Source organism: Phyllobates terribilis, unplaced genomic scaffold (assembly GCF_046119375.1).
Source record: "Phyllobates terribilis strain yellow unplaced genomic scaffold, ASM4611937v1 Scaffold_9__5_contigs__length_417890890, whole genome shotgun sequence".
NCBI classification, from domain to species: Eukaryota; Metazoa; Chordata; class Amphibia; order Anura; family Dendrobatidae; genus Phyllobates; species Phyllobates terribilis.
In genome coordinates, this window is record NW_027362769.1 from 398,563,484 (window position 1) to 398,586,909 (window position 23,426).

Genomic DNA, 23,426 nt, shown 5'->3' on the forward strand with positions numbered 1-23,426 from the left:
GATTTATGCAGAAGCAAGTCGCCAATATTAGCGAAGGAAAAAAAATGAACTCTATGGCTCACAAAATGTGCATGTCACACAAAGTACTGATTTTATTTGCACAGCTGTTACATTACTCCAATTACATATTCAGATCACCAATACTGAAGTTGTTGCTGCTGTTGTTTGTTTTTTTTCCGCATTTTTCGTTGCTTTTTTTGGGGGGAATGGAGGAATTGCAGCTCGAAATACAAAAGTTAATTCTACTATAGTAACAAATGTAAGGTACGAGAAAAAGTGGTAATGGCAATGGATGGGGTATTGTAAAAGAAAAAAAAACAGAGCACCACATCTGGTAATAACAATGTAACAGCCGCAACGAGCAGCAGCATCACCACCGGCACCAACTACAGTGGAGAGACACCGGCCCAACCAAGTCAAAACACAAATTATTACATTTGCAGGAAAGTGCAGAACAGGTAACAGAACTCAGGAAGATACAATTCCATACTAAAATCACCAGGCATTTGCCAAAAATAGTATTAAACTCATTAGGGCCTTACAAGAGTATCATATTGGGGGATGTGGACCAGGGTGGGGCAGACAGGAAGCGCCTCAACGCGCGTTTCGCAGCGTTAGTTGCCTCTTTTTCAAGAGGCAATATTGTGTGGAACAACCATAGTCTCACTGTCATCTACTTCTTTTCCAACTTGGCCAAGCTGCTGGCGGTGCATTCGCTGCTATACCATTTTACTGCCTTTCAGGATGATGGCATGCGCCTTTCTGGAATATACCCAGCCACCAGAGAGGAGTGCTCTCACGTGCAGGAGAATATTGGTCGTGCCCGGGACATGTCATTGCATCAGCAATCGTGGCAGGGACCGTCCACGTTTTACACAGTCAATGCTTTGAGTTGCACAATGTCATCATTAGCCAGATATAACAAGCTTCTGCTTCGTTGTGGTCTACAAAGTCCCCAATAGATTTCACCAAACGTCCACTAACAGGTCAATGCTTTTTCATGGGTCGCACTGTCCAAGCCCCATTGTCGATTCACTTTCACTAAACCTGTTCCTAGTACATAAAAGGGACAATTAATCTATATTTTTCGACAGCTAAAAAGAAGCCAAGTCAATACTTCTTCGAATTTACTGTCAAAATTTGGCAAAGTTGGCAAATTCGAATTTTGAAAGATTGGCTCGTCTCTACAGGAGATGAATGGTATATTAGTCGTGTATTAACGAGCTGTGTGTTTCTATTCAGATTGTGAAATTCAGGCACCATGACGTCAGGCGCAGGAGCGTCGTGGACCATTGAACATCTGAGGTCGGAATTAATAGGAACTTTGGAAGAAGATGTCGACAGCTTGTTGAATAAAATGAAATCTCTCCACCTCATCTCCCTGGAGGAAGACATTGCTATTCAGAGTGATGAAAACGCGAGAGTTCGTGTGGATAAACTAATGGACCTTATTCTTCTAAAAGGAGAATCGGCCTGTGAAAAATTCCTCCGTCACATAGAAAACATTGTTCTTAGATTTCCGGCATTGACTAATTTATCTGAGTCCTTTGCGAAATGTAAGTAGCCTCCTATTGTGATTATTGTGACTTGTATACACACCCATCAGCCATATAATTAAATGCGAAAAAATAGTCAAGTGAAAGGATCATAGTGACGTTGGATCATAGTGACGTTGACCAGGACCATATTGTGATGCCCAGTTGACTGGGTGAGAATATCTCCAAATTAGCAGGTGGATCAAGTTGTTTCCATTGTATGGAAAGTCTTCTGGGGTGTTCCTGGTGTACGGCACAACTTATGTTATTTTTTTCATATACAGAGGTGTTCCTAGTGTATGATGGGTATTGTGGGATGTTCCCAGGAAACAGAAGATCGTGAGTGTTCCCAGTGTACAGAAGGTCTTGAGGGGTTTTCCTGGTATACGCCAGGTCTTGCTCTTATGGGGTGTTCCTGGTATATGATGGGTATTGTGGGATGTTCCCAGGAAACGGAAGATCGTGGGTGTTCTCAGTGTGCAGAAGGTCTTGTTGGGTGTTCCTGGTATACGCCAGGTCTTGTTCTTATGGGGTGTTCCTGGAATATGGCTGGTCGGTTTTTGGGGGGTGTCGTCTATCAGTCCCACATACTGTATTATTTTTGTCCCCCTCCCGACTCCATGACAACAAATGTGGGAGAGGTGAAATGTTGTCTTCTCCAGGTAGTAGATGTGTTTTAGTCACCCCAGGCATTATAGGAGCATTTGGGACAATGGGTTTGGGTTCGGGTGCCTCACAATTTAAACAACTACCTCTCTATCCTGAATTCTGAACTCTACATACTGTACATGTCCACCCTCCCGACCCGTTATAGGAAGTAGGTACTGATGGTTCTGTCTGATTAAATCCATCCATTCCATTGTCAAAACACTCATACAGAAATCTGTTGCCTATAGTGACTTCCCTACATCCTCTTCTAGTCACTTCCTCGGCTACTTTCTTCGACTACTGAGCTTTTGAAGTCAGACCATTGTCTGGTAACCAACCACTCTGCTCTCTCATGAACAACTGTCACTTAGACGGATCCAGACTCCCTTCTGGGGGGGCATTCCGGCTTTTTTTAACATTCTTTTACAATCTGTTAGGGCATTCTTGCCTTTACATTCTCTGATCACTCTTTTTGCTGTCTGTTCCCTGGGGTGTTTCCTTTCTTTCCATTTACTCAGCAAGTTTCCAAACTTACTCCCAAGTTCTTCAGGGCTGGCTCAAGACACTTTAACACCTTGAGAGCTTGTTTCACAGTGCTGGGTTACAGCCCACTTTAATACCCTACATAACACAAACTCCAGTAGACGACAGCAGGATACCCCTTCTGTTCATCCTTCACTATTTTGTCAACAGCCAATCAAGACACATCAACACAAGTAATCCTCTAAATACAATTGTCATTGAGAAAAATTAAAAATACCTCACCCCTCAATCTTCATTGAAGTAGCGGCCTCCTGCAGTGATCAGATAGTTACAGCAGGGAAATTTACTGGGAAAAAGACAAAGTCTGAGATACATATTGTTATGATCTGCAGCAAGAACTAAGGAAAGATAGGGGAAGGCTGTCTTTACAATAAGACTAAGCTGAATCCCTACGATGTATTGGGCTGCCTGTTCCTTGTGAACAGACCCGCCTTTGTCCTCGGCTAGTCTGAACGAAGACCTAAAGAATTAAGGGAGGGGTCCCTAAAAGAACTAAGGACTGGGACAAAAATGGGACACCTCCTAAACAGAAATTGTGGTAGCACACAAAAGACAAACTGACAAAAAGTACTAGAAGTCCCAGAGGACCAAGCAAACTGACAGAGATAGGCACCGAAGCACCAGGCTAGCAAAACAGTCAAACAACACTGAAGTCCAGCAAAGCCAGAAGGGAGGAGCTGGAATATATAGGCAGATGGTCACGTGACCGCAAAACACAAGATAGAAAAAATTAACAGTAGAGTTCTAACACATATATTCAAGAGGCAGAGAAGTGGAAAATCTAACACCTTCAGAGGTAACTCTTATTCTCTTCAAAGAAAAACTGGACAATTGCAGCTAGACAATCTGTCTCTGGGGTCCAGATATGAATATTATGGATTGCATCGATCCAATATTAATGAGAGATATATTTTCGGCATTGTAGCGAAAGGATGAACATAACACATTCACTCACATTTCTGTAAGGCCATTCTAACACCTCCAACTTAATAACGTTCCGATAGATGATGCTATCCAGGCCATGTTTGATCCGTATGTAAAGGTAAAATCGCGATAAGAAATATGATGACAATATCTACTGCTTGTGACCTCCAGGGGTGAACATATCCTGTAATTTGGGGATCTCATAACATTCTGACAGGTCTGACACATCCCAGCTCCCACATGAGGTCATCAAGGAGAGGTTTGTGGGCATAACCTTGAGCTAATAAAAACCAAAATTTGGGTTTGGGCCATTTGTTAGTTCTGGAAGGTACATCTTGCTGTAATTCTGTTTGTTTTCCTAAGGCGTGCCTCCGTCCGCTAAACTCTGTGCCATTTCCGTGACATCAGGTTTAGTAATTCTCTTTCATTATTCCTTTTTATGTAGTTGTATATATCGTATTGTTTGGTTCCCATTCTGTATCATCCCTGTATATTTTTTTTTACAAACACTGCCTACCTTTCTGGATTAAATATATAGATTTAATAGCTCTGTTCCTCTTGCTATGTAAACCGCACCTCTGAAGCCATACGTTACCTATAACAGGTGTCCAATCAGCCTGCATAAACAATTGGTGGTGGCAGCTAGTACTGGTTCCTTTTTTCTTATTGTGGAGGTGACAGTTCCGGGGTATATTATTATTATTATTATTATTTATTATTATAGCGCCATTTATTCCATGGCGCTTTACATGTGAAAAAGGGGGTATAATACAAGAACAATTTCAATAATCTTGAACACAATGTGACAGCGACTGGTACAGGCGGAGCGAGGACCCTGCCCGCGATGGCTCACAATCTACGAGGGATGGGTGAGGATACAGTAGGTGAGGGTAGAGCTGGTCGTGCAGCGGTATGGTGGAGCGGTGGTTACTGCAGGTTGTAGGCTTGTCGGAAGAGGTGGGTCTTCAGGTTCCTTTTGAAGGTTTCCACGGTAGGCGAGAGTCTGATACGTTGGGGTAGAGAGTTCCAGAGTAGGGAGGAAGCACGGGAGAAATCTTGTATACGGTTGTGGGAGGAGGAGATAAGAGGGGAGTAGAGCAGGAGATCTTGTGAGGATTGGAGGTTGCGTGCAGGTATGTAACGGGAGACTAGGTCGGAGATATATGGAGGAGACAGGTTGTGAATGGCTTTGTATGTCATGGTTAGGGTTTTGAACTGGAGTCTCTGAGCAATGGGGAGCCAGTGAAGAGATTGACAGAGAGGAGAGGCCGGGGAATAGCGGGGGGACAGGTTGATTAGTCGAGCAGCAGAGTTTATGATAGATTGGAGGGGTGCGAGAGTGTTAGAGGGGAGGCCACAGAGCAGGAGGTTGCAGTAGTCAAGGCGGGAGATGATGAGGGCGTGCACTAGTGTTTTTGGAGATTCATGGTTTAGGAATGTGCGGATCCGGGAGATATTTTTAAGTTGGAGTCGGCAGGAAGTGGAAAGGGCTTGGATATGTGGTTTGAAGGAGAGTTCCGAGTCCAGGGTTACCCCGAGGCAGCGAGCTTGAGGGACTGGGGAGAGTGGGCAGCCATTGACAATGATGGATAGGTCAGTTGGGAGGGTTGAATGAGATGGCGGAAAGATGATGAATTCTGTTTTGTCCATGTTAAGTTTTAGAAATCTAGCAGAGAAGAAGGATGAAATAGCAGACAGACATTGTGGGATTCTGGTTAATACGGAGGTGATATCGGGTCCAGAGAGGTAGATCTGTGTGTCATCACCATAGAGGTGATAATGAAAGCCATGAGACTCTATGAGCTGTCCCAGGCCTAAGGTGTAGATGGAGAAGAGCAGGGGTCCTAGAACTGAACCTTGGGGGACACCGACAGATAGGGGGCGAGATGAAGAGGTGGTGTGTGAGTGGGAGACACTGAATGTCCGGTCTGTTAGGTATGAGGAGATCCAAGATAGGGCCAAGTCTGTGATGCCGAGAGATGAGAGAGTCTGTAGTAAGAGGGAATGGTCCACTGTGTCAAAGGCAGATGACAGGTCTAGGAGGAGGAGGACAGAGTAGTGTCGCTTAGTATATACTGTATATATATATGTATATATATATATATATATATATATATATATATATATATATTCCATGAGCCAGAATCGGAGGTGTATATACCATACGCTCACTGTGAGTTCCCCAATAACCAGCCTAGTAGTGGAAGCAGCCGCGGCCTCATCCATCACTCTTCCGTTAATTCCGTTTTTGTCCTGATGATTGAAGGCAGCGGAGTTGTGTTCCCCTGACAAATTTGTAACAGCGGTGGGATCTGTGTGATCTCTCTGATGTCATCAGCTACGAAGTGGTAACAGTGGTGGGATCTGCGTAACCCCCCCCCCCGCCTCCCCGACTGTTATCCTTGACAACAAGGTTCACTATTCACACTTAGAGTATATAATATTTCCATCACGTATATGCAGTTCAAAAAGGCATAGGTATTCTTTTCAGTTCTTAGACCAGACTATTTCATGTAAAATAACTCACCTGAAATGGGGGAGGACTAAACACAGAGAAAGGGAAGCAAAAATGTAATAATAAACTTCCTCCCTTGTGCTGCAGCTTATAGGTTTACTGCTGTTGGAGAATCCTTCCTCACTTGAGATCCAGATGGTACAATGTGCACCTTGTCCCTGTTCAGGCACCAAATTTCTGTGAGTGAAAGCAACTCTCTTAAATTGCTTTTTGAACTCCAATTATTAAGATATGTTTACGATCACTCAGGAAATCACACAGTACAAACTTAGTGTTGGGTGTCGGGCGTGTGCTGGATCTGAAATTGGGTCAGAATCATCAGTGGATTCTGTGGTCTCCCATTCTGGTCCAGCTGGGGCAGATGCTGCTCAGCATCACCGTTGGTCCCAACACCTAGCTGTCTCTTGGGTCTTTGTTCCTAGTAGTGTTAAGCATAGGTTGCGGAGGGGAACAAGGGCTGCTACAGCCTAAGTCCAGGGTGCACTGCACTGAGCATGCCCGTGACATGGCGGACCGTGATTGGTGGTTTGATGTCAGCTGATCCGGTGACATGGTACCGACAAATTGGCCGCGGGTGACGTCATCAGTAGTGCGACCAATAATGCGACTGTGGGCAGGGCTTAGTCTTTAAATAGCCCGACCACAAGCATGGCGGTGAGCTCTGATCATTTCGTTTAGGTTGTGTTCTTGTGTGGACGCTTGTCTGTTTGGGCTCCACGTGCTCCCTAGCTGTTCTCTCCGTGACCTGCCGATGCCAGAGTTCGCTCGGCTGATTAGCACAGGTCGCTTAGGCAGGTTTAGATGTGCTTAGGCAGGTAGTTACCGTTTGGCAGTCTGGCTCCGGCAAGGGGGTCGCTATACACCCCGAGCAGACTGCGGGTTCCTTATCCCTGGCACCGCTTGTTAGCCACTTGGAGAGTTACTCCGCAGGCCGGTCACATACCGGCTGGGAGCATGTACACTCCACTGTGAGTCACACACACTTCCTAGCGCCTGCTGTGTAGCCTCTGTGCAGTCAACAGAGCTACGGCTACGTTATTTGTCGCACATCTCCCGTGCAGTTAACGGAGATAGTGCGAAGCCTTTTCCCGTCCCGGTGTGTAGTAACACTGGAGAGAGTTATACTTTAGTTGGTTGTTTTACATTCTTACCCGGTGGTGTTCGGCCGCAGTCTTCCAGGCTGCATCATGTACCTCGGGTTCGGTTGCTTTCCATTTTAATAAAGTTGTTGCAACCGTCCCCTTAACAGTATCAGAGCGCCAAGGTCTAGCCGAACATGGCTGACAACCAGCAACTGCAGCGCTATGTACAGCAACTTGAGGCCAGACTTAGGACTCTGGAAAAAACTGCCCCAGTTGCTGATCTCACTGCAGTAGCTTCCCAGGCAGCTTCTCAAGCAGCCAATCTGGTTAACTCGGCTGCGGTGAATGCTGCGGCAGCTGCAAGTGCCCCATTACCCCGTTTTCGTCTCCCGGAAAAAAATTCTGGCGACAGCAGATCCTGCAGAGGTTTTATTAATCTGTGCTCCATTCAGTTAGAGATGATGGAGGCACGGTTCCCCTCTGAAAGGGCCAAAGTGGGTTTTGTCTTTCTCACAGGGCTTTGGAGTGGGCTACTCCTCTGTGGGAGCGGAATGACCCTGTAGTGGCTAATGCGAGTGTCTTTCTTAGAGCCCTAAAGAGTGTTTTCCTAGGTCCTCAGGTCACGCATGATACGGCTCTTAAGCTTCTTTCGTTGGTCCAGGGTTCAGCCACCGCCGGCCACTATGCCATCCAGTTCAGAACCTTAGCGGCTGAATTGGATTGGTCTGAGCGGTCGCTAATCCCGGTGTTCTGGAAGGGTCTTGCTGGGCATATTAAAAATGCTCTTTCTACCAGAGAGATCCCAACCTCTCTGGAAAAGTTAATCTCTCTCGCTAACCGAATAGATTTGCGTCATGCAGAACGCAAGTTAGAGCTGGAGGTCTCCAGACCTTGGTTTCGGTTGGCACCTTCATTCTCTAGACCTATTTCCAAACCCGCGGCTCCCGACCCAGAGTCTGAGGCTATGGATATATCCCGGACTGAGTCTAGGTCCCCTCGTTTCCGACCTGCACATCTCTTGGAGTACCCCATTAATAAGGGTTCCAAGCAGTCGGGAAACAAATGTGTCTAACCGCCGTTGGAGGAGGTGTGTTAGATTCTGGGGCTTCTTCCTCCAAATTATTGTATGAGGTGACGTTGCTCTTCGGAACAACCACGGTTACTTCCAAGGCATGGGTGGATTCTGGTGCCGATGGCAACTTTTTGTCATCAACGTTTGCTCAGAAACACGCCATACCTATGGAGTTATGGCCAAAACCAATGAACATTAGGGTAGTCAACGGTTCACTGCTGGACACTCAAATCACTCACCAGTCGATTCCCCTCACCATGTCATTTCCTCAGGGTCACCGGAAGGTTATCTTCTTTCTTATTATTCCCGGTGGATTGGATGAGGTTCTATTGGGTCTTTCATGGCTACGTTGTCACACTCCACACATTGACTGGAATACGGGGAGAATTTCTTCCTGGGGTGAGAATTGTGTTTCTCAGTGTATGGTTACAGCCGCCCGGAGGGTAGTCTCAGAGCCTTCTACCGACTTGGCCGCACTTCCTGTGCAATATCAGAGTTTTGCAGATGTCTTTTCCAAACAGGCTGAAGAGACTTTACCTCCCCACCGACCGTATGACTGTCCTATTGATTTGGTCCCTGGCACGGAGCCTCTTCGCGGTAGGGTTTATCCCTTGTCTGTCCCCGAGATTCAGGCCATGTCAGATTATATCAAAGAGAACCTGGCCCAGGGGTTTATCAGAAAATTGGTCCCTCCTGCTGGAGCGGGGTTTTTCTTCGTCCAGAACAAAGAGGGTGATTTACGTCCCTGGATTGATTACAGAGGACTAAATGCCATCACCATCAAAAATAAATACCCTCTGCCCCTTATTTCTGAACTGTTTGACAGGTTGCGAGGGGCTAACATCTTCACAAAAGTGGACCTGTTAGGGGCATATAATCTCGTGCGAATCCACGAGGGTGACGAGTGGAAAACGGCTTTTAACACTCGTGATGGTCATTACGAGTATCTCGTCATGCCCTTCGGGTTATGCAAAGCACCCGCTGTTTTTCAGGATTTTGTAAACGATATCTTTTGGTATTTGCTGCTATCATCTGTGGTAGTCTATCTTGATGATATCCTTATATTTTCCCCGGACCTCTCCACACGCAGAGTTTTCGAACGCTTGCGTGCGAATTCTCTGTATTGTAAGCTGGAGAAATGCCAGTTTGAACGGGAGTCTCTACCGTTCCTGGGTTACATCGTATCCAGTAAGGGATTGGCCATGGATCCACAAAAGTTGGTGGCGGTACAGAATTGGCAGGAGCCCCATTCCCTTAAGGCGGTACAGCGCTTCATGAGGTTTATCAACTATTACCGGCAGTTCATACCACATTTTTCCACATTGGTGGCTCCTTTGGCCGCTTTAACCAGGAAGGGTGCCAATCCCAAGAATTGGTCTAAGGAGACATCCAAGGTGTTCCAGGAGATTAAATCATATTTTTCTAGAGCTCCCATTCTCCATCACCCGGATGTTGACAGGCCATTCTTCCTGGAGGTCGACACTTCCTCTGTGGGAGCAGGAGAGGTTCTCTCTCAAAAGAACGAACAGGGTCGGAGAAGACCATGTTTTTTCTTCTCCAAGACCTTCTCCCCAGCAGAGAGGAATTACACAATTGGGGACAAAGAATTACTTGCTCTCGGAGGGAGCTAAACACCCTTTCGTGGTATATTCCGATCATAAGAATCTCTCGTACCTACAGACGGCGCAGTATCTTAACATAGGCCAGCTGGTCGTCTTCATCCGTTACCCGTGGCGGATAGACCGTGGGAGCTGGTTGGGATGGATTTTATTGTTGAGTTACCTAAGTCCCGGGGAAACACGACAATATGGATGGATGGTTTCTGACCATTTTTCTAAGATGGTTCACCTGGTTCCTGATCCTAGGTTTCCTTCTTCCCGGGTTCTGGCATCACTGTTCATTTGTCACGTTTTCCGTCTCCACGGAATGCCTGATAGGATTGTGTGTGATCGGGGTCCACAGTTTACCTCCCGGTTCTGGAGAGAATTGTGTAATTTGCTTAGCATTGAACTAAATCTTTCTACTGCCTATCACCCGGAGACCAATGGTCTGGTGGAACGCACTAACCAGACGCTTGTGACATACTTGCGCCATTTTGTTTCTGCCAACCATAATGATTGGGCGATATTGCTTCCTTGGGCAGAGTTTGCTCTAAACAACGCAGTGGCGGATTCCACAGGTCAGACTCCGTTTCTCCTGAATAATGGCCAACATCCACGCGACCCGGTTCCTATGCCAGTTTCCTCTGGGGAATCTGGGGTCAGAGATTGGGCTCTGAAGGCGCGGGAGGTTTGGGACCATACCCAGGATGCTATATTGGCCTCCAAGAATCGGATGAGAGAGTCGGCTGACACTCATCGCCGCCCAGCCCTCGTATTCTCTCTGGGCGACAGGGTGTGGCTCGCGGCTCGCAATATCAGAGTACGCGGGGAATCTGCTAAGTTTGCCCCCCGTTTTATTGGTCCTTTCAAAATTTTGGCCCAAGTAAACCGCGTAGTGTACTGTTTACAGTTACCACGACACCTGAAGATTCATGACACTTTTCATGTGTCGCTCCTTAAGCCCGTTCGCCTGACAAAATTCTCTGAATTCCAACCTGCTTCTGACACCAGGGGTGATGATCTCCAGGTGCAGGCGATTGTGGGGTCTAAGATGGTTCGTGGGAAAAAATATTACCTGGTACACTGGAGGGGTCATGGATCTGAGGATCACTCCTGAGTACTGGTGGACCACACTCATTCTCCTCTGCTCATTGAGGAATATGAGCATCAAGTGGAGGGGGATGTTAGAAGGGTGGATAATGTTAGGCGTCGGGCGTTTGCTGAATGTGAAATTGGGTCAGAATCATCGGTGGATTCTGTGGTCTCCCATTCTGGTCCAGATGCTGCGCAACATCGCCGTCGGTCCCAACACCTAGCTAGTGCACGAGATGTACAAGCTGTCTCTTGGGTCTTTGTTCCTAGTAGTGTTAAGCATAGGTTGCAGAGGGGAACAGAGCTGCTACAGTCCAGGGTGCACTGCACTGATCATGCCCGTGACATGGCGGACCGTGATTGGTGATTTGGTGTCAGCTGATTCGGTGACATGGTACCTACCGCCTGTTTGGCCGCGGGTGACATCATCAGTAGTGCGACCAATAATGCGACTGTGGGCAGGGCTTAGTCTTTAAATAGCCCGACCACAAGCATGGCGGTGCGCTCTGATCATTTCGTTTAGGTTGTGTTCTTGTGTGGACGCTTATCTGTTTGGGCTCCACGTGCTCCCTAGCTGTTCTCTCCGTGACCTGCCGATGCCAGAGTTCGCTCGGCTGATTAGCACAGGTCGCTTAGGCAGGTTTAGCTGTGCTTAGGCAGGTAGTTACCGTTTGGCAGTCTGGCTCCGGCAAGGGGGTCGCTATACACCCCGAGCAGACTGCGGACTCCGTACCCCTGGCACCGCCTGTTAGCCACGTGGAGAGATACTCCGCAGTCCGGTAGCACGCTGGCATGAGTCACACACACGTCCTAGCGCCTGCTGTGTAGCCTCTGTGCAGTCAACAGAGCTACGGATACCTTATTTGTCGCTCATCTCCCGTGCAGTTAGCGGAGATAGTGCGAAGCCTTTTCCCGTCCCGGTGTGTAGTAACACTGGAGAGAGTTATACTTTAGTTGGTTATTTTACCTTCTTACCCGGAAGGTGTTCGGCCGCAGTCTTCCAGGCTGCATCACGGACCCCGGGTTCGGTTGTTTTCCATTTTAATAAACTTATTGCAACCGTCCCCTTAACACTTAGGATGGCGTACAAAGGCTAATTTCTGGTATGTTATTCCACGAGCCAAGTTTATATACTGTCACAAACAAAGAAAACTTCCTGCCGAAAGATGTAGCCCTCCCTCTAGCTTCAATTACCATAATCTTCCTATAGGAATTTAGGGCATGTAAAAAATGTGAAACTTATCTGCCCAGCATTGATAACCATTTGCTTTCCATGAAAAAGGATTCACAAGACAAGATGAATATACAGAGACAAAATGGAGTCTGTTCTTTCACAATAGTAGTTATATTCTTGTACATAGGGGCAGTATTATAGTAGTTATATTCTTGTACATAGGGAGCAGTATTATAGTAGTTATATTCTTGTACATAGTAGCAGTATTATAGTAGTTATATTCTTGTACATAGGGGCAGTATTATAGTAGTTATATTCTTGTACATAGGAGCATTATTATAGTAGTTATATTCTTGTACATAGGGGGCAGTATTATAGTAGTTATATTCTTGTACATAGGGGCAGTATTATAGTAGTTATATTCTTGTACATAGGGGCAGTATTATAGTAGTTATATTCTTGTACATAGGGGGCAGTATTATAGTAGTTATATTCTTGTACATAGGGGGCAGTATTATAGTAGTTATATTCTTGTACATAGGAGCAGTATTATAGTAGTTATATTCTTGTACATAGGAGCAGTATTATAGTAGTTATATTCTTGTACATAGGGGCAGTATTATAGTAGATATATTCTTGTACATAGGAGCAGTATTATAGTAGTTATATTCTTGTACATAGGAGCAGTATTATAGTAGTTATATTCTTGTACATAGGGGGCAGTATTATAGTAGTTATATTCTTGTACATAGGGGCAGTATTATAGTAGTTATATTCTTGTACTTAGGGGCAGTATTATAGTAGTTATATTCTTATACATAGGGGGCAGTATTATAGTAGTTATATTCTTGTACTGAGGGGCAGTATTATAGTAGTTATATTCTTGTACATAGGAGCAGTATTATAGTAGTTATATTCTTGTTCATAGGGGGCAGTATTATAGCAGTTATATTCTTGTACATAGGGGCAGTATTATAGTAGTTATATTCTTGTACATAGGGGCAGTATTATAGTAGTTATATTCTTGTACATAGGGGCAGTATTATAGTAGTTATATTATTGTACATAGGAGCAGTATTATAGTAGTTATACAGTGGTGGCCAAAAGTATTGGCACCCCTGCAATTCTGTCAGATAATACTCAGTTTCTTGCAATCACAAATTCTTTGGTATTATTCTCTTCATTTAATTTGCTTGCAAGGAAAACACAAAAGAGAATGAAGCAAAAATCAAATCATTGATCATTTCACACAAAACTCCAAAAATGGGCCAGACAAAAGTATTGGCACCCTCAGCCTAATACTTGGTTGCACAACCTTTAGCCAAAATAACTGCGAACAACCGCTTCCGGTAACCATCAATGAGTTTCTTACAATGCTCTGCTGGAATTGTAGACCATTCTTCTTTGGCAAACTGCTCCAGGTCCCTGATATTTGAAGGGTGCCTTCTCCAAACTGCCATTTTGAGATCTCTCCACAGGTGTTCTATGGGATCCAGGTCTGGACTCATTGCTGGCCACCTTAGAAGTCTCCAGTGCTATCTCTCAAACCATTTTATAGTGCTTTTGGAAGTGTGTTTTGGGTCATTGTCCTGCTGGAAGACCCATGACCTCTGAGGGAGACCCAGCTTTCTCACACTGGGCCCTACATTAGGCTGCAAAATTTGTTGGTAGTCTTCAGACTTCATAATGCCATGCACACGGTCAAGCAGTCCAGTGCCAGAGGCAGCAAAGAAACCCCAAAACATCAGGGAACCTCCGCCATGTTTGACTGTAGGGACCGTGTTCTTTTCTTTGAATGCCTCTTTTTTTTTCCTGTACACTCTTTGTTGATGCTTTTTCCCAAAAAGCTCGACTTTTGTCTCATCTGACCAGAGAACATTCTTCCAAAACGTTTTAGGCTTTCTCAGGTAAGTTTTGGCAAACTCCAGCCTGGCATTTTTATGTCTCGGGGTAAGAAGTGGGGTCTTCCTGGGTATCCTACCATACAGTCCCTTTTCATTCAGACGCCGACAGATAGTACGGGTTGACACTGTTGTACCCTCGGACTGCAGGGCAGCTTGAACTTGTTTGGATGTTAGTCGAGGTTCTTTATCCACCATCCGCACAATCTTGCGTTGAAATCTCTCGTCAATTTTTCTCTCCGTCCACATCTAGGGAGGTTAGCCACAGTGCCATGGGCTTTACACTTCTTGATGACACTGCGCACGGAAGACACAGGAACATTCAGGTCTTTGGAGATGGACTTGTAGCCTTGAGATTGCTCATGCTTCCTCACTATTTGGTTTCTCGAGTCCTCAGACAGTTCTTTGATCTTCTTTCTTTTCTCCATGCTCAATGTGGTCACACAAGGACACAGGACAGAGGTTGAGGCAACTTTAATCCATGTTAACTGGCTGCAAGTGTGATTTAGTTATTGCCAACACCTGTTAGGTGCCACAGGTAAGTTACAGGTGCTGTTAATTACACCAATTACAGAAGCATCACATGATTTTTCAACACTTTTGTCCACGCCCTTTTTTAGGTTTGGTGTGGAATTATATCCAATTTGGCTTTAGGACAATTCTTTTTGCGTTTTTTCTTTGAAGACAAATTAAATGAAGATAATAAGACCAAAGAATTTGTGATTGCAATCATTTTCAGGAAGAAACTGAGTATTATCTGACAGAATTGCAGGGGTGCCAATACTTTTGGCCACCACTGTATTCTTATACATAGGGGCAGTATTATAGTAGTTATATTCTTGTGCATAGGGGCAGTATTATAGTAGTTATATTCTTGTACATAGGGGGCAGTATTATAGTAGTTATATTCGTGTACATAGGGGACAGTATTATAGTAGTTATATTCTTGTACATAGGGGCAGTATTATAGTAGTTATATTCTTGTACACAGGGGGCAGTATTATAGTAGTTATATTCTTGTACATAGAGGCAGTATTATAGGAGTTATATTCTTGTACATAGGAGCAGTATTATAGTAGTTATATTCTAGTACATAGGGGCAGTATTATAGTAGTTATATTCTTGTACACAGGGGGCAGTATTATAGTAGTTATATTCTTGTACATAGGAGCAGTATTATAGTAGTTATATTCTTGTACATAGGAGCAGTATTATAGTAGTTATATTCTTGTGCATAGGGGCAGTATTATAGTAGTTATATTCTTGTACATAGGGGCAGTATTATAGGAGTTATATTCTTGTACATAGGGGGCAGTATTATAGTAGTTATATTCTTGTACATACGGGGCAGTATTATAGTAGTTATATTCTTGTACATAGGAGGCAGTATTATAGTAGTTATATGCTTGCACATAGGGGCAGTATTATAGGAGTTATATTCTTGCACATAGGAGCAGTATTATAGTAGTTATATTCTTGTACACAGGGGGCAGTATTATAGTAGTTCTATTCTTGTACATAGGAGCAGTATTATAGTAGTTATATTCTTGTACACAGGGGGCAGTATTATAGTAGTTATATTCTTGTACATAGGAGCAATATTATAGTAGTTATATTCTTGTACATAGGAGAAGTATTATAGTAGTTATATTCTTGCACACAGGGGGCAGTATTATAGTAGTTATATTCTTATACATAGGGGCAGTATTATAGTAGTTATATTCTTGTACACAGGGGGCAGTATTATAGTAGTTATATTCTTGTACATAGGCAGCAGTATTATAGTAGTTATATTCTTGTACATAGGGGGCAGTATTATAGTAGTTATATTCTTGTACATAGGAGCAGTATTATAGTAGTTATATTCTTGTACATAGGCAGCAGTATTATAGTAGTTATATTATTGTACATAGGAGCAGTATTATAGTAGTTATATTCTTGTACACAGGGGGCAGTATTATAGTAGTTATATTCTTGTACATAGGAGCAGTATTATAGTAGTTATATTCTTGTACACAGGGGGCAGTATTATAGTAGTTATACTCTTGTACATAGGAGCAGTATTACAGTAGTTATATTCTTATACATAGGAGCAGTATTATAGTAGTTATATTCTTGTACATAGGGGGCAGTATTATAGTAGTTATATTCTTGTACATAGGCAGCAGTATTACAGTAGTTATATTCTTGTACATAGGCAGCAGTATTATAGTAGTTATATTCTTGTACATAGGGGCAGTATTATAGGAGTTATATTCTTGTACATAGGGGGCAGTATTATAATAGTTATATTCTTGTACATAAGAGCAGTATTATAGTAGTTATATTCTTGTACATAGGGGGCAGTATTATAGTAGTTATATTCTTGTACATTGGAGGCAGTATTTTAGTAGTCATATTCTTGTACATAGGGGCAGTATTATAGTAGTTATATTCTTGTACATAGGGGGCAGTATTATAGTAGTTATTTTCTTGTACATAGAAGAACTATTATAGTAGTTATATTCTTGTACACAGGAGCAGTATTATAGTAGTTATATTCTTGTACATAGGAGCAGTATTATAGTAGTTATATTCTTGTACATAGGAGCAGTATTATAGTAGTTATATTCTTGTACATAGGAGCAGTATTATAGTAGTTATATTCTAGTACATAGGAGCAGTAATTATAGTAGTTATATTCTTGTACATAGGGGCAGTATTATAGTAGTTATATTCTTGTACATAGGAGCAGTAATTATAGTAGTTATATTCTTGTACATAGGAGCAATATTATAGTAGTTATATTCTTGTACATAGGAGCAGTATTATAGTAGTAATATTCTTGTACATAGGGACAGTATTATAGTAGTTATTTTCTTGCACATAGGGGTAGTATTATGGTAGTTATATTCTTGCACATAGGGGCAGTATTATAGTAGTTATATTCTTGTACATAGAAGGCAGTATTATAGTAGTTATATTCTTGTACATAGGGGCAGTATTATAGTAATTATATTCTTGTACATAGGAGCAGTATTATAGTAGTTATATTCTTATACATAGGGGCAGTATTATAGTAGTTATATTCCTGTACATAGGAGCAGTATTATAGTAGTTATATTTTTGTACATAGGAGCAGTATTATAGTAGTTATATTCTTGTACATAGGGGGCAGTATTATAGTAGTTATATTCTTGCACATAGGGGCAGTATTATAGTAGTTATATTCTTGTACATAGGAGGCAGTATTATAGTAGTTATATTCTTGTACATAAGGGCAGTATTATAGTAGTTATATTCCTGTACATAGGAGCAGTATTATAGTAGTTATATTCTTGCACATAGGGGCAGTATTATAGTAGTTATATTCTTGTACATAGGGGGCAGTATTATAGTAGTTATATTCTTGTACATAGGGGCGGTATTATAGTAGTTATATTCTTGCACATAGGGGCAGTATTATAGTAGTTATATTCTTTTACATAGGAGCAGTATTATAGTAGTTATATTCTTGTACATAGGGGGCAGTATTATAGTAGTTATATTCTTGTACATAGGGGCAGTATTATAGTAGTTATATTCTTGTACATAGGGGCAGTATTATAGTAGTTATATTCTTTTACATAGGAGTAGTATTATAGTAGTTATATTCTTGTACATAGGGGGCAGTATTATAGTAGTTATATTCTTGTACATAGGGGCAGTATTATAGTAGTTATATTCCTGTACATAGGAGCAGTATTATAGTAGTTATATTCTTGTACATAGGGGCAGTATTATAGTAGTTATATTCTTTTACATAGGAGCAGTATTATAGTAGTTATATTCTTGTACATAGGGGGCAGTATTATAGTAGTTATATTCTTGTACATAGGGGCAGTATTATAGTAGTTATATTCCTGTACATAGGAGCAGTATTATAGTAGTTATATTCTTGTACATAGGGGCAATATTATAGTAGTTATATTCTTTTACATAGGAGCAGTATTATAGTAGTTATATTCTTGTACATAGGGGGCAGTATTATAGTAGTTATATTCTTGTACATAGGGGCGGTATTATAGTAGTTATATTCTTGTACATAGGGGCAGTATTATAGTAGTTATATTCTTTTACATAGGAGCAGTATTATAGTAGTTATATTCTTGTACATAGGGGGCAGTATTATAGTAGTTATATTCTTGTACATAGGGTCAGTATTATAGTAGTTACATTCCTGTACATAGGAGCAGTATTATAGTAGTTATATTCTTGTACACAGGGGGCAGTATTATATTAGTTATATTCTTGTACATAGGAGCAGTATTATAGTAGTTATATTCTTGTACATAGGGGGCAGTATTATAGTAGTTATATTCTTGTACATAGGGTGCAGTATTATAGTAGTTATATTCTTGTACATAGGGGGCAGTATTATAGTAGTTATATTCCTGTACATAGGAGCAGTATTATAGTAGTTATATTCTTGTACATAGGAGCAGTATTATAGTAGTTATATTCTTGTACATAGGGGGCAGTATTATAGTAGTTATATTCTTGTACATAGGGTGCAGTATTATAGTAGTTATATTCTTGTACATAGGAGCAGTATTATAGTAGTTATATTCTTGTACATAGGAGCAGTATTATAGTAGTTATATTCTTGTACATAGGGGGCAGTATTATAGTAGTTATATTCTTGTACATAGGGGCAGTATTATAGTAGTTATATTCTTGTACATAGGGGCAATATTATAGTAGTTGTATTCTTGTGCATAGGGGGCAGTATTATAGTAGTTATATTCTTGTACATAGGAGCAGTATTATAGTAGCAATATTCTTGTACATAGGGGGCAGTATTATAGTAGTTATATTCTTGTACACAGGAGCAGTATTATAGTAGTTATATTCTTGTACATAGGGGGCAGTATTATAGTAGTTTTATTCTTGTACACAGGAGCAGTATTATAGTAGTTATATTCTTGTACATAGGGGCAGTATTATAGTAGTTGTATTCTTGTACATAGGGGGCAGTATTATAGTAGTTATATTCTTGTACATAGGGGCAGTATTATAGTAGTTATATTCTTGTACATAGGAGCAGTATTATAGTAGTTATATTCTTGTACATAGGAGCAGTATTATAGTAGTTATATTCTTGTACATAGGGGGCAGTATTATAGTAGTTATATTCTTGTACATAGGGGGCAGTATTATAGTAGTTATATTCTTTTACATAGGAGCAGTATTATAGTAGTTATATTCTTGTACATAGGGGGCAGTATTATAGTAGTTATATTCTTGTACATAGGAGCAGTATTATAGTAGTTATATTCTTGTATATATGAAGCAGTATTATAGTAGTTATATTCTTGTACACAGGAGCAGTATTATAGTAGTTATATTCTTGTACATAGGGGGCAGTATTATAGTAGTTATATTCTTGTACATAGGGGGCAGTATTATAGTAGTTATATTCTTGTACATAGGGTGCAGTATTATAGTAGTTATATTCTTGTACATAGGAGCAGTATTATAGTAGTTATATTCTTGTACATAGGAGCAGTATTATAGTAGTTATATTCTTGTACATAGGGGGCAGTATTATAGTAGTTATATTCTTGTACATAGGGGCAGTATTATAGTAGTTATATTCTTGTACATAGGGGCAGTATTATAGTAGTTGTATTCTTGTGCATAGGGGGCAGTATTATAGTAGTTATATTCTTGTACATAGGAGCAGTATTATAGTAGTAATATTCTTGTACATAGGGGGCAGTATTATAGTAGTTATATTCTTGTACACAGGAGCAGTATTATAGTAGTTATATTCTTGTACATAGGGGGCAGTATTATAGTAGTTATATTCTTGTACATAGGGGCAGTATTATAGTAGTTATATTCTTGTACATAGGGGCAGTATTATAGTAGTTGTATTCTTGTACATAGGGGGCAGTATTATAGTAGTTATATTCTTGTACATAGGGGCAGTATTATAGTAGTTATATTCTTGTACATAGGAGCAGTATTATAGTAGTTATATTCTTGTACATAGGAGCAGTATTATAGTAGTTATATTCTTGTACATAGGAGCAGTATTATAGTAGTAATATTCTTGTATATATGAGGCAGTATTATAGTAGTTATATTCTTGTACACAGGAGCAGTATTATAGTAGTTATATTCTTGTACATAGGGGGCAGTATTATAGTAGTTATATTCTTGTACATAGGGGCAGTATTATAGTAGTTATATTCTTGTACATAGGGGGCAGTATTATAGTAGTTATATTCTTGTACATAGGGGCAGTATTATAGTAGTTGTATTCTTGTACATAGGGGGCAGTATTATAGTAGTTATATTCTTGTACATAGGAGCAGTATTATAGTAGTTATATTCTTGTACATATGAGCAGTATTATAGTAGTTATATTCTTGTATATATGAGGCAGTATTATAGTAGTTATATTCTTGTACATAGGAGCAGTATTATAGTAGTTATATTCTTGTACATAGGAGCAGTATTATAGTAGTTATATTCTTGTACATAGGGGCAGTATTATAGTAGTTATATTCTTGTACACAGGGGGCAGTATTATAGTAGTTATATTCTTGTACATAGGGGGCAGTATTATAGTAATTATATTCTTGTACATAGGGGCAGTATTATAGTAGTTATATTCTTGTACATAGGGGCAGTATTATAGTAGTTGTATTCTTGTACATAGGGGGCAGTATTATAGTAGTTATATTCTTGTACATAGGAGCAGTATTATAGTAGCAATATTCTTGTACATAGGGGGCAGTATTATAGTAGTTATATTCTTGTACACAGGAGCAGTATTATAGTAGTTATATTCTTGTACATAGGGGGCAGTATTATAGTAGTTATATTCTTGTACACAGGAGCAGTATTATAGTAGTTATATTCTTGTACATAGGGGCAGTATTATAGTAGTTATATTCTTGTACACAGGAGCAGTATTATAGTAGTTATATTCTTGTACATAGGGGCAGTATTATAGTAGTTGTATTCTTGTTCATAGGGGGCAGTATTATAGTAGTTATATTCTTGTACATAGGGGCAGTATTATAGTAGTTATATTCTTGTACATAGGAGCAGTATTATAGTAGTTATATTCTTGTACATAGGAGCAGTATTATAGTAGTTATATTCTTGTACATAGGGGGCAGTATTATAGTAGTTATATTCTTGTACATAGGGGGCAGTATTATAGTAGTTATATTCTTTTACATAGGAGCAGTATTATAGTAGTTATATTCTTGTACATAGGGGGCAGTATTATAGTAGTTATATTCTTGTACATAGGAGCAGTATTATAGTAGTTATATTCTTGTATATATGAAGCAGTATTATAGTAGTTATATTCTTGTACACAGGAGCAGTATTATAGTAGTTATATTCTTGTACATAGGGGGCAGTATTATAGTAGTTATATTCTTGTACATAGGGGGCAGTATTATAGTAGTTATATTCTTGTACATAGGGTGCAGTATTATAGTAGTTATATTCTTGTACATAGGAGCAGTATTATAGTAGTTATATTCTTGTACATAGGAGCAGTATTATAGTAGTTATATTCTTGTACATAGGGGGCAGTATTATAGTAGTTATATTCTTGTACATAGGGGCAGTATTATAGTAGTTATATTCTTGTACATAGGGGCAGTATTATAGTAGTTGTATTCTTGTGCATAGGGGGCAGTATTATAGTAGTTATATTCTTGTACATAGGAGCAGTATTATAGTAGTAATATTCTTGTACATAGGGGGCAGTATTATAGTAGTTGTATTCTTGTACACAGGAGCAGTATTATAGTAGTTATATTCTTGTACATAGGGGGCAGTATTATAGTAGTTATATTCTTGTACATAGGGGCAGTATTATAGTAGTTATATTCTTGTACATAGGGGCAGTATTATAGTAGTTGTATTCTTGTACATAGGGGGCAGTATTATAGTAGTTATATTCTTGTACATAGGGGCAGTATTATAGTAGTTATATTCTTGTACATAGGAGCAGTATTATAGTAGTTATATTCTTGTACATAGGAGCAGTATTATAGTAGTTATATTCTTGTACATAGGAGCAGTATTATAGTAGTAATATTCTTGTATATATGAGGCAGTATTATAGTAGTTATATTCTTGTACACAGGAGCAGTATTATAGTAGTTATATTCTTGTACATAGGGGGCAGTATTATAGTAGTTATATTCTTGTACATAGGGGCAGTATTATAGTAGTTATATTCTTGTACATAGGGGGCAGTATTATAGTAGTTATATTCTTGTACATAGGGGCAGTATTATAGTAGTTGTATTCTTGTACATAGGGGGCAGTATTATAGTAGTTATATTCTTGTACATAGGAGCAGTATTATAGTAGTTATATTCTTGTACATATGAGCAGTATTATAGTAGTTATATTCTTGTATATATGAGGCAGTATTATAGTAGTTATATTCTTGTACATAGGAGCAGTATTATAGTAGTTATATTCTTGTACATAGGAGCAGTATTATAGTAGTTATATTCTTGTACATAGGGGCAGTATTATAGTAGTTATATTCTTGTACACAGGGGGCAGTATTATAGTAGTTATATTCTTGTACATAGGGGGCAGTATTATAGTAGTTATATTCTTGTACATAGGGGCAGTATTATAGTAGTTATATTCTTGTACATAGGGGCAGTATTATAGTAGTTGTATTCTTGTACATAGGGGGCAGTGTTATAGTAGTTATATTCTTGTACATAGGGGCAGTATTATAGTAGTTATATTCTTGTACATAGGAGCAGTATTATAGTAGTTATATTCTTGTACATAGGAGCAGTATTATAGTAGTTATATTCTTGTACATAGGAGCAGTATTATAGTAGTAATATTCTTGTATATATGAGGCAGTATTATAGTAGTTATATTCTTGTACACAGGAGCAGTATTATAGTAGTTATATTCTTGTACATAGGGGGCAGTATTATAGTAGTTATATTCTTGTACATAGGGGCAGTATTATAGTAGTTATATTCTTGTACATAGGGGGCAGTATTATAGTAGTTATATTCTTGTACATAGGGGCAGTATTATAGTAGTTGTATTCTTGTACATAGGGGGCAGTATTATAGTAGTTATATTCTTGTACATAGGAGCAGTATTATAGTAGTTATATTCTTGTACATATGAGCAGTATTATAGTAGTTATATTCTTGTATATATGAGGCAGTATTATAGTAGTTATATTCTTGTACATAGGAGCAGTATTATAGTAGTTATATTCTTGTACATAGGAGCAGTATTATAGTAGTTATATTCTTGTACATAGGGGCAGTATTATAGTAGTTATATTCTTGTACA

General features: G+C 40.2%; 1 protein-coding gene across 2 annotated transcripts in view; it reads left to right on the top strand.

Annotated features, from left to right (window-relative positions):
* Positions 1-23,426, top strand: part of LOC141162601 (up-regulator of cell proliferation-like) — a 46,661-nt gene that overhangs the window by 17,079 nt on the left and 6,156 nt on the right. For both annotated transcript variants that reach the window (XM_073648867.1, XM_073648866.1), the window contains exon 2: positions 1,243-1,556. In XM_073648867.1, the coding sequence (XP_073504968.1) occupies positions 1,262-1,556 (295 nt within the window). In that variant the 5' untranslated portion in view covers positions 1,243-1,261. The remainder of the gene's footprint in view (positions 1-1,242; positions 1,557-23,426) is intronic.